Source organism: Trifolium pratense, linkage group LG5, assembly GCF_020283565.1.
Source record: "Trifolium pratense cultivar HEN17-A07 linkage group LG5, ARS_RC_1.1, whole genome shotgun sequence".
NCBI classification, from domain to species: Eukaryota; Viridiplantae; Streptophyta; class Magnoliopsida; order Fabales; family Fabaceae; genus Trifolium; species Trifolium pratense.
In genome coordinates this window covers 44,592,009-44,607,935 of record NC_060063.1, presented here as the reverse complement: position 1 = coordinate 44,607,935, position 15,927 = coordinate 44,592,009, and the positions used below count along the sequence as shown (strand labels likewise).

At 37.1% G+C, this 15,927-nt stretch overlaps 1 protein-coding gene and 2 long non-coding RNA genes across 3 annotated transcripts; 2 read left to right on the top strand and 1 right to left on the bottom strand.

Annotated features, from left to right (window-relative positions):
- Positions 1–3,490: 3,490 nt before the first annotated feature.
- On the top strand, positions 3,491–4,667 carry LOC123885026. Its single transcript, XR_006801054.1, has 4 exons — positions 3,491–3,943; positions 4,025–4,067; positions 4,305–4,443; positions 4,623–4,667. It is a non-coding gene; the product is annotated as an uncharacterized LOC123885026 (long non-coding RNA).
- A 6,618-nt stretch (positions 4,668–11,285) lies between these two features.
- Positions 11,286–12,412, top strand: LOC123885514. Its single transcript, XR_006801172.1, has 3 exons — positions 11,286–11,325; positions 11,733–11,836; positions 12,224–12,412. It is a non-coding gene; the product is annotated as an uncharacterized LOC123885514 (long non-coding RNA).
- A 1,687-nt stretch (positions 12,413–14,099) lies between these two features.
- On the bottom strand, positions 14,100–15,449 carry LOC123885243 (homeobox protein 9-like). The gene has a single exon (XM_045934517.1). It carries the CDS (start codon positions 15,447–15,449, stop codon positions 14,490–14,492), a length of 960 nt encoding a protein of 319 aa, XP_045790473.1. The 3' UTR covers positions 14,100–14,489.
- Positions 15,450–15,927: the final 478 nt, after the last annotated feature.

The following is a 15,927-nucleotide window of genomic DNA, read 5'->3' as shown; positions in this document are numbered from 1 at the left end:
AGACAGTCAAAATTATTTCCCCCCACCAATGTTTAGCGGCACCAGAATTTAACATAATAGCAACTACTAATTCAGTAAGAGTTCTATTCTTTCTTTCTGCTTTACCATTCATTTCAGGAGAATATGGTGCAGTCGTTTCATGTATAATTCCGTGTTGTTTATAAAAATCATTAAATAAACTAGAATTATATTCGGTTCCCCTATCACTACGAAGTCTCTTGATTTTCGTATTAAATTGATTTTCTATTTCATTCACAAAAATTTTGAACATATCAAAAGCATCACTTTTATTTTTCATTAAATAAACAAAATTATAATCTGAACAATCATCAATAAAAGTGATAAAATAACGTTTGTTATTTCTAGTCTTGGTTCCATCTAGTTCACATATATCATAATGTATAAGGTCCATTGGTTCAGATTCTCGTATAACTGATTTATGTTTGCTCTTTGTTATTTTTGCTTGACTACAAAATTCACATTTTTCTATGTCATTAAAACTAAGTTTAGGAATTAATCCTAAGTTGCTAATATTCAAAATTGAGCGTTTATTAACATGACAAAGTCTAGAATGCCAAATATTAAAATCACACAAAGAGTAAACAGAAGGAGAAATTTTATTCATAATAATTTCATCAACATTAAGCTTAAACATGCCATCAGAGGCGACCCTTTCCCAATAAAAATATCATTCTTAGTGATGGTGTACATATCAGCCCCAATAGTTTGATTAAACTCAGCATTATTCAAGAGGAAACCAGAAACAAGATTCTTCTTCATCTCAGGAACATGAAGGACTTCTTTCAAGATAAGAGTCTTTCCAGAGGTGAACTTCAAAACAACATCTCCAACACCAGCAACATCAGATGTATGAGCATTACCCATCTGCACCTTCTTATTTTCAGCATTCGTGTATGTTTTAAACATAGCACGATCATAACAGACATGGCGGGTAGCGCCAATATCTATCCACCATCCATCAGTACCACCAACCATATTAATTTCGGTGATCATAGCAGCATATGGCTCATCAGCCACATTCACATTAATATGTGCAAGATTAGCCGGTTTAGGCCTCTTTGGATTTCTGCACTTCTTTGACATATGACCTGTTTTCCAGCAATTGAAGCAATAAAATGGCTCAACAGCGTCATTTCTAGGAGGTGGTTGTTGCTGCTGTTGCTTAGCAATATGGCCCCTAACCGGGTTACCATTCTTAACTCGGTTTTGAATGCGGCTCTGATTCTGATTTTTCAATGGTTTGCCCGTAGGCTTCAGAGCTGCACCAAATTTCTTTTTATTGGTGTTAGAAACAACCAATATCTTTTCTTCCTCTTTCATATGACGGAGCTGATTCTTAAAGTCCTTCCAACTAGGGGGCAGCTTATCAATAATGACAGAAATTTGAAACTGCTCATGTAAAGGCATACCTTCGGTTATTATCTCATGAGCAATCTTCTGCAGTTCATGTGACTGCACTTCCACCGACCTCTCATCAACCATCTGATATTTCAAATACCTGCTCACAGCATACTTCTTCACACCAGCTTCCTCAGTATCATACTTCTTACTCAGAGCCTCCCACACATCACTGGCTGTATTATAAGTTCTGTAATAATCATACAAATCATCTTCCAAACCATTAATGATATAGTTTTTGCAAACGTAATCATTATCAATCCATAGCTGCCTATCTATTTCTAGTTGCAGCGCTTTTTCTTTAAGCTGTTCTGCTGTGGCCTTGCCATTGTCTTTCTCGGCAGACACAGCATCACCGTTGGTGTTAACGGTCTGTTCATTAGTTCCTGAAGCCGAAGCATCAGCAGGAACCACAGGAATGAGTTGTTTCAAAACGTAGGCACATTTTTTAAGAGTCAGGAAGAAAAACATTTTCTGTTGCCAACGTTTGAAATGGTTACCCTCAAACGTAAACGGCCTTTTGGTAGCACCGACAGATGAATTACCAATAATCTCTTCGTTTACCATGATATTTTCGAAACGTCTTAAAATTGTTAAAAACTGGTTTACTGACTTTGGAAAAAAACAGAAAACGAATTTAGACTTGGTCTAAGCAAAAAAAAAAAAAATAGGCCACGTATTTGACCGTTAACAGATTTGAAAATCTGTTTCAGACTTGTTCTAAGCGCATTTAACATGTGTGAATTTAAGGGACACGCATAAAGGAAAATTTAATTCAAAATTTTCTTTTTCTTAGTATTAAAAAATTAATATATCACCCAAGCCCGAACCGAGCCGGCCAAACAAACGGCAGCGCACACGCGCTCGTGTGTGATATTTGACATTGTGTGCGGTCTCCCTTTCTTACAAAAGTGGGTACCCTAAGGGCACACCCTTGGTTGCCACCTTGTGGTATATAAACACTACCAAGTAGTGTGATCTTAGCAATGTGGGACTTAAAGAGTCTTTTTTCCAATTCACATACATGGTTCTAACTCAATGTGTTTACTTCAATACCAAGTTTCCTCCAATTCTTTATCATGTTCCAACATTGTTCACCCAACGTAACATCATCATCTTCCAAGAGGTCATGCCAACATAAACTTAACGAAGCTTGACAAATGAACTCCAAGAAGATTCAATCCTCAGTTGATATCTCAGTTCATAGCCCAAGTAGAAATGTTTCTTGGGGTAGGTTTTATCTAAATGACTAGATATGTCAAAAAGAAAGATTTATAATTTGGAACAGTTTTATCATTAACCGTCCAAACAATCACCGATTGGCTACTTTGCAATTCATGCATTCAAGTTAATTTGATTCATACATCAATGATTGACTTTGCAAGTGGTAGAAGCAAGGTTTTAAATTGCGGTTGTGGTCGCGGATGCGGTTGCGGTTGCAGTTGTTGCGAATACAGTCATTACGGTTGCTGCACGCGCAATGCAGTTGTTGCGGCGTGAAATCATTTTGAAATTTCACAAGCTATATAAAATCAAACTACTATCTAACTACATTATTTATCCACCATTGCATAATCTTAATTTATTCTATAAACAATAATTTGAATGTATTTAAAATACACGGTTAAGAGATTGTTAAAAGTAAGATTTTTCATTAATTTGACACAAATTAGGATTTGAAGTTCATAAATTTTACTTTTTGGTGAGAAAATTTGAAGGAACATCACCGAAAACATCTGATGCGGTTTTGATGTGGTTACGATGCGGCCGTACACGTGAATTAAGATCACAACGCAATTGCGGTGCGATGCGGTTGCGGTGGCTACCTACAGCATCAGCAATAATACGGCCGCAATTGTGGATGCGGACAACAATTTAAAACCTTGGGTAGAAGCAGTTTGAATTCAATACATACATCACGTTAATTTGCAATTGCATCACCAATTTTAAATTCAATTCATTGAATTCAATTGGTATCATCTCTATACAAAGTTGAAATATTATACTACGCGATCTCCCTTTGGGTTTTCATTATCGTGTTTCTCTCACATTTTGCACTGTGGATTCAATCGTCTGTGTTCTCTTTCAAGGTTTTGGTTTGTTCCGATTTTCCTATATTTCACATGATCGCTTTCTCATTGGTAGCCTTGCTGACCGAGATTTTGAAGGTTAGCCATGGTTTATTAGCCACGGTTAAGATATTGATTTGCCACGGTTTAGCCGTGGCTAAAATAATCTGCTTTTTCAAATTCTCCCTCTTTCTAAACTTCATCTTCAACGACATGAATCACTCTTCACTCTTCATCTTCAAATTCTCCCTTTTCCCCAATTTCGCTAAATTTCATCTCAATTTCGTGAAACCTTCGCTTTCGATTTCCATAACCTTCACTCTTCAACACCAAAACTTTCATTCTCAATATCCTGCAAGCATAATCGCTTCTTCCATTGTTGAGGTTTGTCGCATTTGGATTTCATTGAGTTGTAGTAGTTCGGATTTCTCGGTTCGTCGCATTCGGATTTCACGGTTTGTCGCATTCATATTTCATCGTTTGGATTTCATTGATGATTTTGCCTTGTTGTACCCTAATTTTATTTCTTTTGTTAGTTTTCAGGTTGATTTACATCCTCTCTTCACATAGGTTATAAAGGTAAATTGAAATTGTATATAAGATACTTGCAAGGAATTTTATTGCAATTCAATTTTTGTATCTAAGAGTTCACCTCATCTTATTATGTTTTCTCTTATTGTTATGAGAATGAGATCATATGCAACTGTTTGCTGTAAAGTTTTTGTTCATTGAACAACTTTAAATCTTATAAGATTCTGTCAGTTTTCTCTAAATTTCCTGTTCATTTGTTTATCTTTTATTAGTTAAAATTTGCAGCATCCAACTCTACATTATTTGAAGATGCAATCTGATGGAGGCAGCTTACTATCTTCATTTTAGTCTCTCAAATAATCTGATGGCCTATATATTGAAATTCAATGAGCTTCCACCACTTGGAGCAAGCTGAAACCTCAAGGTTTGTCTATCATTTGCATATTCTGTACTTTTGGAGAGGCTTCTTAATCCCTACATTACATGAATTGGGACTTCTCGCTATGCATGATCAGTTTCTTTCAAGAAAGCTGAAATTCCATTATGGTTTGTTTGCTTTTTTACTATCAAGAGTGAGATGTTTGTCTGCTTTTTGGTTTGTAGGCTGTGTTGGATTTCTCGCGTCCTTGTCCGTAAGCTTGCCCTCATCAAGGTTTTAAATTGCGGACCGCATCACCTGATGCGGCCGCAATATTGCGGATGCGGTAGGCACTGCAACCGCATCAGACCGCAATTGCGGTGTGAACTCAAATCACACGTGATGCCGCAACGCAACCGCAACGCAACAGCATTTCACCGCAACACAACGAAGTTTTGACTGCAACGGCCGCAACGGTTCAATCCAATATTCCTTTTCGTAAAAATTCAGAGAATCTCACCTTTATTTTTTCCTTTATGTCCTTTCATTTTAGAGTTTCTGTTTTCTTATGTCTCGATGACTTAAAAATGAATTAAAATTTATATAGAATTATAAGTAAAAGATATATAAGGAATTACAATAATTATAGTATTTTTTCTGTGTTTGTGCGGATAAAAAATTATTTCACGTCGCAACGGCCGCAATTGCATCGCAGTGTCCGCATTAGCCGCAATCGCAATACCTGCAACCGCAACCGCATCCACGACCGCAACCGCAATTTAAAACCTTGGCCCTCATTGTCAGCGGCTCAGCGCCAACACTCCACTCTTTGACCTTAATCCCACAAGGTATACTCTTATAGCTTAAATTGATCTTAAGGTATATTAGATAAGAAGGGCATGTTCAGCTCTATGCTATACAGGTCATGTTGTGAATTCTTTAATAATCACACCAATAATCTTGATGTGTGGAGCAAATCGAATAAGCAATCAAAACGTGGAAATAGCAATAATAATCACGAACAAAAGATAAGTAATAAAACTGTAAGAACACGAAGCAATTGTTTACCCAGTTCAGTCAAAACCTACCTACTCTGGGGGAGAGAGCCACTCTCCGTTCCACTATCAATGAAAATCTTGATTACAACGATTCAATACAAAAGAGTTGCAAGAATTAGACTTCAATCCTAATTCTACCCTTTTCCCAAATCTCTTCCCGTGACCAAGAGATTTCAATGATAAGTGATTACAAGATGAAAGAATCAACACCCAAAACCTAGAGATGAACCAAGAGTAACCCTCTTAACCCTAGCCGCCGTTTTGGTGAAAGAAACCCTCAAAACTTCCTCTCAAAAAACAGAAAACGTGACCCTTTAAATACTCTGCAGCGATTTCCGCCTGAAACACAGCTTTTTCCGCCTGGGGCGGAAACTTCCGCCTGAAACACCAGTATTTCCGCCTGGGGCGGCAAAACAGTGAGCACCCCTTTTCCTGCTTCAAATTTCCGCCCGGAACACAGGTTTTTCCGCCCGGGGCGGAAAACAGCAGACTAGTGTTGTTTTTTCACGTTTTCAAGGCAAATTTGCAACAATCTCCACCTTGCCTTTAAAACGATGGTGATGTCAACTTCCCATCAACCACCGTGCTGCTCTCTCCACTTGTTTACACCATACCCTCTTCGGCCCCCGGAGTCTACCTCTCCGTACTCCCGAAAAATGCTTGCCTCCAATTGCCCTTGGATTTTTAGGACAATACACAAGCTAAACCATACCCTCTTCAAACCCCGGATTGTAGCTTTCCGTACTCTTGAAGATATGCTTGCCTCCAACCAACCTTGGAATTTTTAGGTGGTTTCACAAGCTGCAACCTCAAACTCTCCTTGTATCCAACTACCTCCCGCAGTCTAACAAGTTACCAAGCTTGATCACCGTTGCTTCCACACAAGGTCTTCATAGCCATACCACTTTGGTGTACCTCCACCTCAAACCGAGATTCCTCCACCAAAGCCTTAAACCGGTATATCCACCATGTCTTCCACCTTGTAACGTAAAACTTTTCAACTACTCCGAAACACACATCAAGTCATTGTTAGTCTCCAACACTTCCCGGTTTAGTTCCACAACTAAAACCAACCAATGTCACTAACAACCAACCGAAGTTTCACAACTTATCCACACCATGAGAATCACAACTAGTAACAAAGCTCAAGAACAATACCTCGCATTGTGTGAAAGAAATTCAACCATACCTTGAACCTTATAAGCTTTCCCGTCGCCAAGATGAACAAACTCCACCTTCAACTAGCTCTAGGGCTTCAAAGTACTCCTTCCTCAAAACACATGTGATCGGAGCATCCAAAGTCCATGACTTCAACTCCATTGATTCCCAACTTCACCACACTAGCACATCCGCATTCTCACAGTAATAAAGTTGTTGTTTCGAACGTAATCCTGAGTATTATTACCACCGCCTCTCCAGGCTGATGTTGAGTATTATTACCACCGCCTCTCCAGGCTGATGTTGAGTATTATTCCACCGCCTCTCCAGGCTGATGTTGAGTATTATTCCACCGCCTCTCCAGGCTGATCAGCAAGCTATGAGTGTCAACTGGTGACTATGAGTGCTCCCGCACTCTCATAGCCTTCCTCCTCATCAACGGCAACATGAACTGACGAACTACCACTGCCCCTTCTCTGAGGACAGTCCTTCTTGAAGTGACCCGGTTCTTGACAATGGAAGCATTTGAACTTGCCACCACTATCACCCTTTGGCCTAGACTTGGACCCATATTTCTTCCCCTTTCCTCTACCGTCGTTCTCACTTCTATCCCTCGTCACATTCAGCCCTTCCGCACTATCATCAACCCTCAAGTCTCTCAACTTTGTCAACTCCTTGGTCCTCAAATCTGATTGAACTTCATCCAAGGTGATAGTACCTTCTTTGCCATAAAGCAATGCATCCTTGAGATTTTCAAGTGACTTGGGTAAAGCACATAACAGATGAAAGGCCTTGTCCTCGTCTTCCAAATTCACGTCAATGTTCGCCAAGTCGTCAATGATCTTGTTGAACTCCGAAAGTTGCTCCACCACAGGCTTGTTATCCACCATTCGAAAGAAAAACAACCGTTCTTTCAAACACTGCTTATGTGCCAAAGACTTCGTCATATACAACGCATCCAGCTTGGTCCACATAGCCGCCGCAGTTTTTTCTTTAGCTACTTCCCTCAACACATTATCCGCGAGGCACAAGATAATGACACTCAAAGCCTTATCATTCATCTCGCTCTTTTCTGCGTTCGAGAGAGTATTTGGCATATTCGATATGCCCAACAATGCTTCAACGCACTTTTGTTGTGTTAATATTGCCCGTACCTTCACCTTCCATAAACCGAAGTCATTTTTACCGGTGAACTTCTCAATCTCCCACTTAGAACCCATGATACTTGATTCGTTTGATCCTTTGCCCCACGGTGGGCGCCAATTGTTGTGAATTCTTTAATAATCACACCAATAATCTTGATGTGTGGAGCAAATCGAATAAGCAATCAAAACGTGGAAATAGCAATAATAATCACGAACAAAAGATAAGTAATAAAACTGTAAGAACACGAAGCAATTGTTTACCCAGTTCAGTCAAAACCTACCTACTCTGGGGGAGAGAGCCACTCTCCGTTCCACTATCAATGAAAATCTTGATTACAACGATTCAATACAAAAGAGTTGCAAGAATTAGACTTCAATCCTAATTCTACCCTTTTCCCAAATCTCTTCCCGTGACCAAGAGATTTCAATGATAAGTGATTACAAGATGAAAGAATCAACACCCAAAACCTAGAGATGAACCAAGAGTAACCCTCTTAACCCTAGCCGCCGTTTTGGTGAAAGAAACCCTCAAAACTTCCTCTCAAAAAACAGAAAACGTGACCCTTTAAATACTCTGCAGCGATTTCCGCCTGAAACACAGCTTTTTCCGCCTGGGGCGGAAACTTCCGCCTGAAACACCAGTATTTCCGCCTGGGGCGGCAAAACAGTGAGCACCCCTTTTCCTGCTTCAAATTTCCGCCCGGAACACAGGTTTTTCCGCCCGGGGCGGAAAACAGCAGACTAGTGTTGTTTTTTCACGTTTTCAAGGCAAATTTGCAACAGGTCATATGCTCAATTCTATAGTTTTTCATTCAAGTTAAATTAGAGTGACGCATAGTTTCCTATTTGGGTATATATTGTTTTTCATATGCTTAATTGAATGGTGTAAACATGTACGTTGTTAGCGGACATATGTTGTTAACTAGACACATTAGCATAATCAGGGGATAAAAAAATAGCGGACATAAATTGTATGCAATTAGATGAAAGACTTGCATAAATTTGATTTATTGAGTTAGGTGCATTATTTAGTTAATACTTGTCACAGTTAATTAAGAATTGGATATCATAATTCATTGTGAATAGTTTTTGAAAGAATCTTCACCAATAATGTGAAAATGATTTATATTACTGCTGAATCATGTACTGTCAAATAGTTTTTGAAAGTTCATCATTGTCAATAGTTTTTGAATCATGTACTAATTGATTAATTAGTCTGGAACTTATAGTTGCTAGCTGTGCTAATTGATATGTATTGTCTTAGTATTGGGATGTAGAAGGCTGGTAGGAGCTTACTGCAATTTAAAGAAAAAAAAAAACCAGGGGAGAAGAGCAGCTTAAAAAAATTTGGTTAGGGACCGGTGTTGACAAGGTCATTGAGGTTTAAGCTTCATCGCGCTTAGGGATTGCTTTCGTGTTTTTCAGACCAATTGCGAGTGTTTTTAGAAGAATTTTGACCTATTTTATGGATGAATAATGCACTAGTGTGAGAATATTTGCAATGGAAGAAAACAACTAAAGTTTGAAAAAATGAGGCAAAGTTGCTGTTTTCACGTCCCAGGCGAAATTTTTATCAGAAAATCAAGCCAGCTTCTGTTTTGCCGCCTGCGGCAGAATTTCCTGTGCCTGGGGCGAAATTTCTGTAGCCTGGGGCGGAAATGCTTGTTCTTAGGGCGAAAATCTCATTTATTGGCCTCAGTTATAAAAGGAAGTGGTAGATCTGAGATCAAGGATCGAAAATTTATATTGGAAACATCAATTTGAAGAATTGGTGGAGATCTAGGAGCTTTGAGGCAAGGATTGAAGTGTGGAAACACATCAAGATCATCTTGTAATCATGTTTTCTTTCATTTCTTTGATTGTAATGTCTTTTTATACTATGTGTAACTAAACTATCATGATTGGTCCTTAGGGGATTCTGATTATTATTTTTCTTGAACAACGTGATTATCATATGTTATGATCAATGAATTACGAAGTTAGTTTATTCAATTATTCCTTGTACGCCTAATGCTTTGTATGATTTGGCCAATTATATGATGATTTCAATTATTTGTTTTACTATGACGATAGGAATGAATGATCGATCTAAGAATGATTGATAATTAACTTTTACTTAAGACATTTCGGATTGTTAATTGAGATTAAAAGATTAAAGTTTGTAAACCTCAATTGATCATAGATTACCTAAGACAATATGAATCGATGATCAAGGGAGAGGATTATGTTACCAAGACATTGGGCATAATCATTTGAGATTTAATCTAATCGTCAAACTAAATTGAATAATTTGTAATCATACATGAAATTACCAAAACAAATAATAATTAGATGAACCAATAAGGACCAATCGCTTCTCTTCATCAATTTGAATTCTAAGTCATTTCTAAGTTTATGATAAAAATCCAAACCAAGTTAATCCTAAACTAATTTAATTGTTTTGTCGAGATCGAAACAATCTCTGTGGATACGAACTTTGATTTTATTACTTGACGACAATTTAGTACACTTGCTAAATTTTTATCAATCATCATTGGCAACCTGTGAGAGGACGAAACAGGAGGGATTAGCAATAACCAGATCAGAACGGATATAGCTACCTCAAAGAGATCGAACAGGAAAGAGATCAACAAACAGTAAATAAGGAACAACAACCACCTCGGTCGTGTGAGGAGGAAGAGACCTCGTATGCACATGCTGTTAGGAATGGAGGAAAAAAGAGACAAGGAGAAGGGCATCATCGTATTGTGCTGTCTTATGAGGCGGACAAGAAGTATTTAGCAAGATTAAAGAAGTATTTTATCGGTGAAGTTCTACATCTGGGGATGGCGTATAACATTCAAAACGCTTTCCTCAGACAGAGGTATTTTGGGGTAAAGGTAACCCCTTTAGGATCCAATTTGACAGTGTTAGAAGGTCATGGAGGAAGGGGAAGTGCAAGCGCTTATGGAAGATGCAAAAGGGTGGCTAGATCAATGGTTTAAAGAGATTCGCGCTTATGGAAGATGCAAAAGGGTGGCTAGATCAATGGTTTAAAGAGATTCGTCCATGGAGTCCTAGAGAAATTGACGTCTAAAGAACCATTTGGCTTCGAGTTTACGGTATCCCGTCTCACGCGTGGAAGAAAGTGGAGAACGTAAAAGCAGTAAATGCAGGGGGCATTCCTAAGCATCACAGAAAGGTGTATTACTCTTCTATGAACTCATACCCTCATATTGCAGTAATTACATGACAATTATAAAATGATAAATCTTTTAGGCCTTTTAATTGGTTGTATAAAATCATGTTTACAATTGCCTTATTTCCTATACTCAATGAGCAGGTAACTCACCATTAGACTGCTAATGGAAGAACAATTACAAAGAAAAGGAAAACAAGAAGCACTGTCTTGTTTGAGGCATGTATCTTTTTTTCTCTAAATGCAATTAACCCTATAGATGTACACATCAACTACATTTCGGTTTGGCTTCCAAGTGCAGACTTCTTATATGCCTGAAAATATTGATTTTTTTTCTTCTCTTTAACAGGATCCAAGAAAACAAAAGATAAAAACACCAAAAACAAATACCCCTAGAACTGTTGTTAACGTAACTTGCATATCTCCTTTTCATTATCATGTCACTTATAGATTACATTAGCATATCAAGATGCATTATTAGATGTTAATTTATTTTATGATCTTAAACAGCAATATTTTTATTATGCTGGTGCTACTAAGAGAAGATAGGATTTTATTAGTTTAAAATTTTTGTTTATTTTAATCCATTTATTGTTTTTAAATTTCAGTATCTTCCTTGTTAGTTATCTAATTTGTAAACTATTTTTCTTTGGAAATGTAAGACTCGTAGTCGTAACATGTTCTATAAGACTCTGATGCTTTCAAATCTCTGTTCATACTTTGTCTAAGGTGACAAATAAGTTCTTTTGCATGTTATGCTGTTCCTGGTGTGTTGTAGTGTCATACAGTATATATTTTTATATTTCATTGATGCAGAGTATGAGGGTTGAAGATCATCCTCGTCCTTCAAATATCGGTGATTTGTTTTCAGAAGGGTCTCTAAATCCATATGCAGATGATCCCTATGCATTTGATTAAAGGTAATAATCAATAACTATAATTCTTAATGTTATTTCTGAGTATTAAATCCCTATGCATTTGATCCAAACACTAATTTTAGTCCATATAAAAAGTGAGTACTTTTATCCCTCAAAAAGCTTGGCTTCATCCTTGAACTGACTATTTTCCTTCTTCATCGATTCCTTCTGTTTCTCGGCATCTCTTACTCGCTGCATAAGCTTTTCTTTTTGTTTCAAAGTATCAATGTGATCATCAACCACATTTGTAGTCATGACAAAGTCTTTGAAAAGATTCTCAATAGAGCATGTCATTTTTAGGACAAGCGCCACAACTTTAGGAGAAACTTTTTCATATGTTGGTTGCTTGTTTTATGTTTTCCAAAGGTGCATGTAATTTCTTCGTCACAGAGAATGGACTCGAGTGAGTTTTCCAATGAAAAGCTTCACTTAAAGCAACATTACTTGTAGTACAAGTTACTTTTGGCAAGAACTTTGGACTTCCCAATAGGATGCTTTCAAGTTCAGCAAAAGGGTCCTCATCTGATCTATCTTCTGATTTGCTAAGATCCATTGGTGCATTTCCTTTGCTTATTGGTGTTCGGGACAACTAGACGTTTTTCCCGTGCGTTTGCACGGGTCAGATAATGCGATACAATATTATACATTTCTAAAAATTTATTGGAATTATGCAGCCCTTCATCTGCTCAATAATCTATGCGTGCATACTCGATTTTAATTTATTTTCTTCTCTTCTTGAAACTACATACCTCAATAATCTATGCGTGCATACTCGATTTTAATATCGACACTCGAGAAATTACATAGGTTTAATCTAATACACGACTGATGCTAGAGAATATGAGAAGTGAAATAAGCTTGAGAAGTGAAAGGAAACGTATAGAAACTTAGAAAGGAGAGAAAGAGAGAGTGTATATGTTGTTTCCGAGGTTCAAAAATCATTAAAAAATAATTTTCAGCTACCGAAGAGATTATTGGATTGAGTTGTGGGTGAATACGTTTTTTTTAAGACGTTTCGCGGCACTGCCCAAAATTGTGCAAGACAGACGATCAACCACGAAGTCTCCAGGATAAAACAGTCTCGTTCTCTACTGATACCGATAAATACTGCATTGTAGATATCGGGCAAGAATTACACCCTCAATTATGGTACTAAAACAATTGCGCAATGATTTTAAGTCCATTCTACTATGATACCGAGACCATTCTTATATGGTAACTAAGACCATTCAAATTATAGGGAATATGGCGCTATGACCATTCTTAAATTTGAAGGAACTATGATACTAGATCATTCTTAAATAAATGATACTAATGTTAATATTAGTATCTCACATCACATAATCATATACAACAATATACTTTAAAATTTAAACAGAGAGCTTAATGTAAATCTTTACAATTTGAAAAACCAAGTAAAGAAATCAAGTAATGTGTCTAGTTTATTCATTCTAATTTTAATTGACACAATTCGATAACAAATCTGATTCAGTGTATTTTTTCTTTAAATATGTTTTGTGTTAATCAAAACATCCCCATCACAACTATTTTTACTACTACAACAATTATAATTTCAATAACATGTTTGTAATAGCAAAAACCTCATACCTGAAACATGATTTGGTATTTATTAAACAAACTAATAGCCAAAGGGACAAACCTTATTGTACTGCAGGAGCCATATGATTTTCTTAATTAATTTTTGCCACGTGCAGCCACTCATAATGAAACAGCCTTGGTGCAACATAAACCATGATTCTGGTTTTCTAATTCATATTTATCAAGACTTATCTTGAAGCACCTGACAGCTTTATGCTATTGCTTTTGTACCCACTTACATGACCCTTTAGAACAGTTAATTTTTTCCGGCGGCAGCTATTCTGCCTCTTATCAGCTAGGGTTGTTTTCTTAGACTACCCACAATGGTTTCAACACCAAAAAATATTCAACACCCACTTTTTCACTCCACATCATTTTCTCTTTCTTCCACCTAATCATTCAACACACATTCAACTTTTACCCTCTCCAATGGTTTTTATATTCAACACCATACCCCACCACTTTCTCTACCCCACCACTTTCTATTTCATATTCTTATTTAAATTTTATTTTTTTGTTTTTATGATTAAATAACATTATAATTATCGATTAAAATTAAATTAAAATAATACACTTAACAAAATTTATTTAAATATTTTTTTTATTTTCTTAATTTAAAATGCAATACATCACACAAATAACGTAATTAGTACGATACAAATTAACTTAAAATGCAATACAACACACAAGTTACGTAATTAATACGATGCAAACTAACTTAAAATACGAAACAACACACAAATACGAAACAAATCATCTTTAATCCTGAAACATTCCAAATTTGGTCCATATGTGCTTCACTAGATCTGCTTGCAATTCGTGATGAGCTTTTTGATCACGGAACTCAGATCTAGCACGCACATGATTTGCAAAAGCGGGTAATACCTCGGTTGAATATGGTCGCGGTACACTACATTGATTGAAATTAATTATGGAAACAGTTCTTGGGCCAATGTGTCCAACATGGCTTTCTTCCGGTCATCGAGATTCTCATCAGAACTTAACTTCAGATACATTTTCATTTTCTTAAGTCTGTTTTTCTCTTGTTGATTGGAAACTACAAATGTTCCACCTCTTTCTCCCTCATTTTCATGTAAGTATCCCATTCTTTGTCCACCACCTCTGTGGGTGTGGAAGCTTTCTTTTTTCCCTTCTTTTTGGCTGCATCCCTACCTATAGGACGAGCACTAGATCCTACAGAGTTTGAGCCACATGCATCACTCTCGTGAGATCTCTTAGATCCACTACTTCCAGATCCCACTTGACTACTATAACGTGGTTGATCACGGAGAGCATTCCATTCTTCCATTAAAGTGAACCGAACATTCTTCCCACATGCATATATTTCCTGCGCTTTTGCCAAAACATCATTCTCGGACCAACCACTTCCTTGGAGACGCTTAGCGCCATCATAAGCGCCAATCCATTTACCCAGTATTTTGTTCATATAATTAAAACGGTTTCGGCATGCAACTCCATCACGCGGAGGATCGAATGAGCAATGCTCATTACAATAGTCAGCAATTTGACCCCAATATGTTTCACCTTTCTGGTTTTTCCCGACAACACTGCTTGTTCCAAATTTGATCCACCCACTAATTAGCACCAAATTTTGTTCAGTGTTCCATGATGGTTGATGGTTTTTCTTGCTCACAGGAGTTGAATCTTCATTAACAATAGTTAATTGTGTTGAAAATTCGGGAAAGTTAGTTGTACCACCACTCGAAAAATTTTCATTAACCATCAGCATGTAACCATTAAACGGGGGTGTTTGAGATGGATTTCTCAGCATAGTTCCATAATATGGATGAAAATTTGGAACAAAGGATGATTGGTTGAAATTTGGTGTTAAACCAAAATTAGGTGTGTTTTGAGGATATTGATTGAAAAATTGATTTGAATTTTGATAATTGTTGGGATTTTGATAATTGTTGGGGTTTTGATAATTGTTGGAGTTTTGGGAATTGTTGGGATTTTGAGAATTGTTGGGATAATTAGAAGAATTGTTGGGATCCATTTCACTAAAAAAAAGATTAAAACTTCAAAAGAATGACTAATTAGAAAGTTAATAATAGATTAAGATAGTGAAAAATTTGGTTTTTTTTTCTGTGTCCAAATGAAATGAACCAAGTCTCTATTTGTAGAGAAAAAAAAATCACGAATTTTGGTATAAAAATTAAAAATTTAAAAATTAATTTTCAATGAAATAATTGAGTTCAAAGGATAAAAATCATAAAAATCCACCGGACCAATCAGCAGCAGCCACGTGGCTGCCTTTATCCAAAGTCTGTTTCTCTCTCCGCGTAATCTGCAGACCACTCTCACTGTCCGCGCGTGTTTCACACGCGCCAGTCTTGGCCAAGGAAAAATTGCCACGCGTCCCCCTCGTGTCAGATTCAACATGTTGAAAGAATTCATCTTCTCCCTCTGCCAGCAAGCTTTCAACAGGTACCCTCCAATGGTTTCAACTGTTGAAACACACATTCAACACCCTT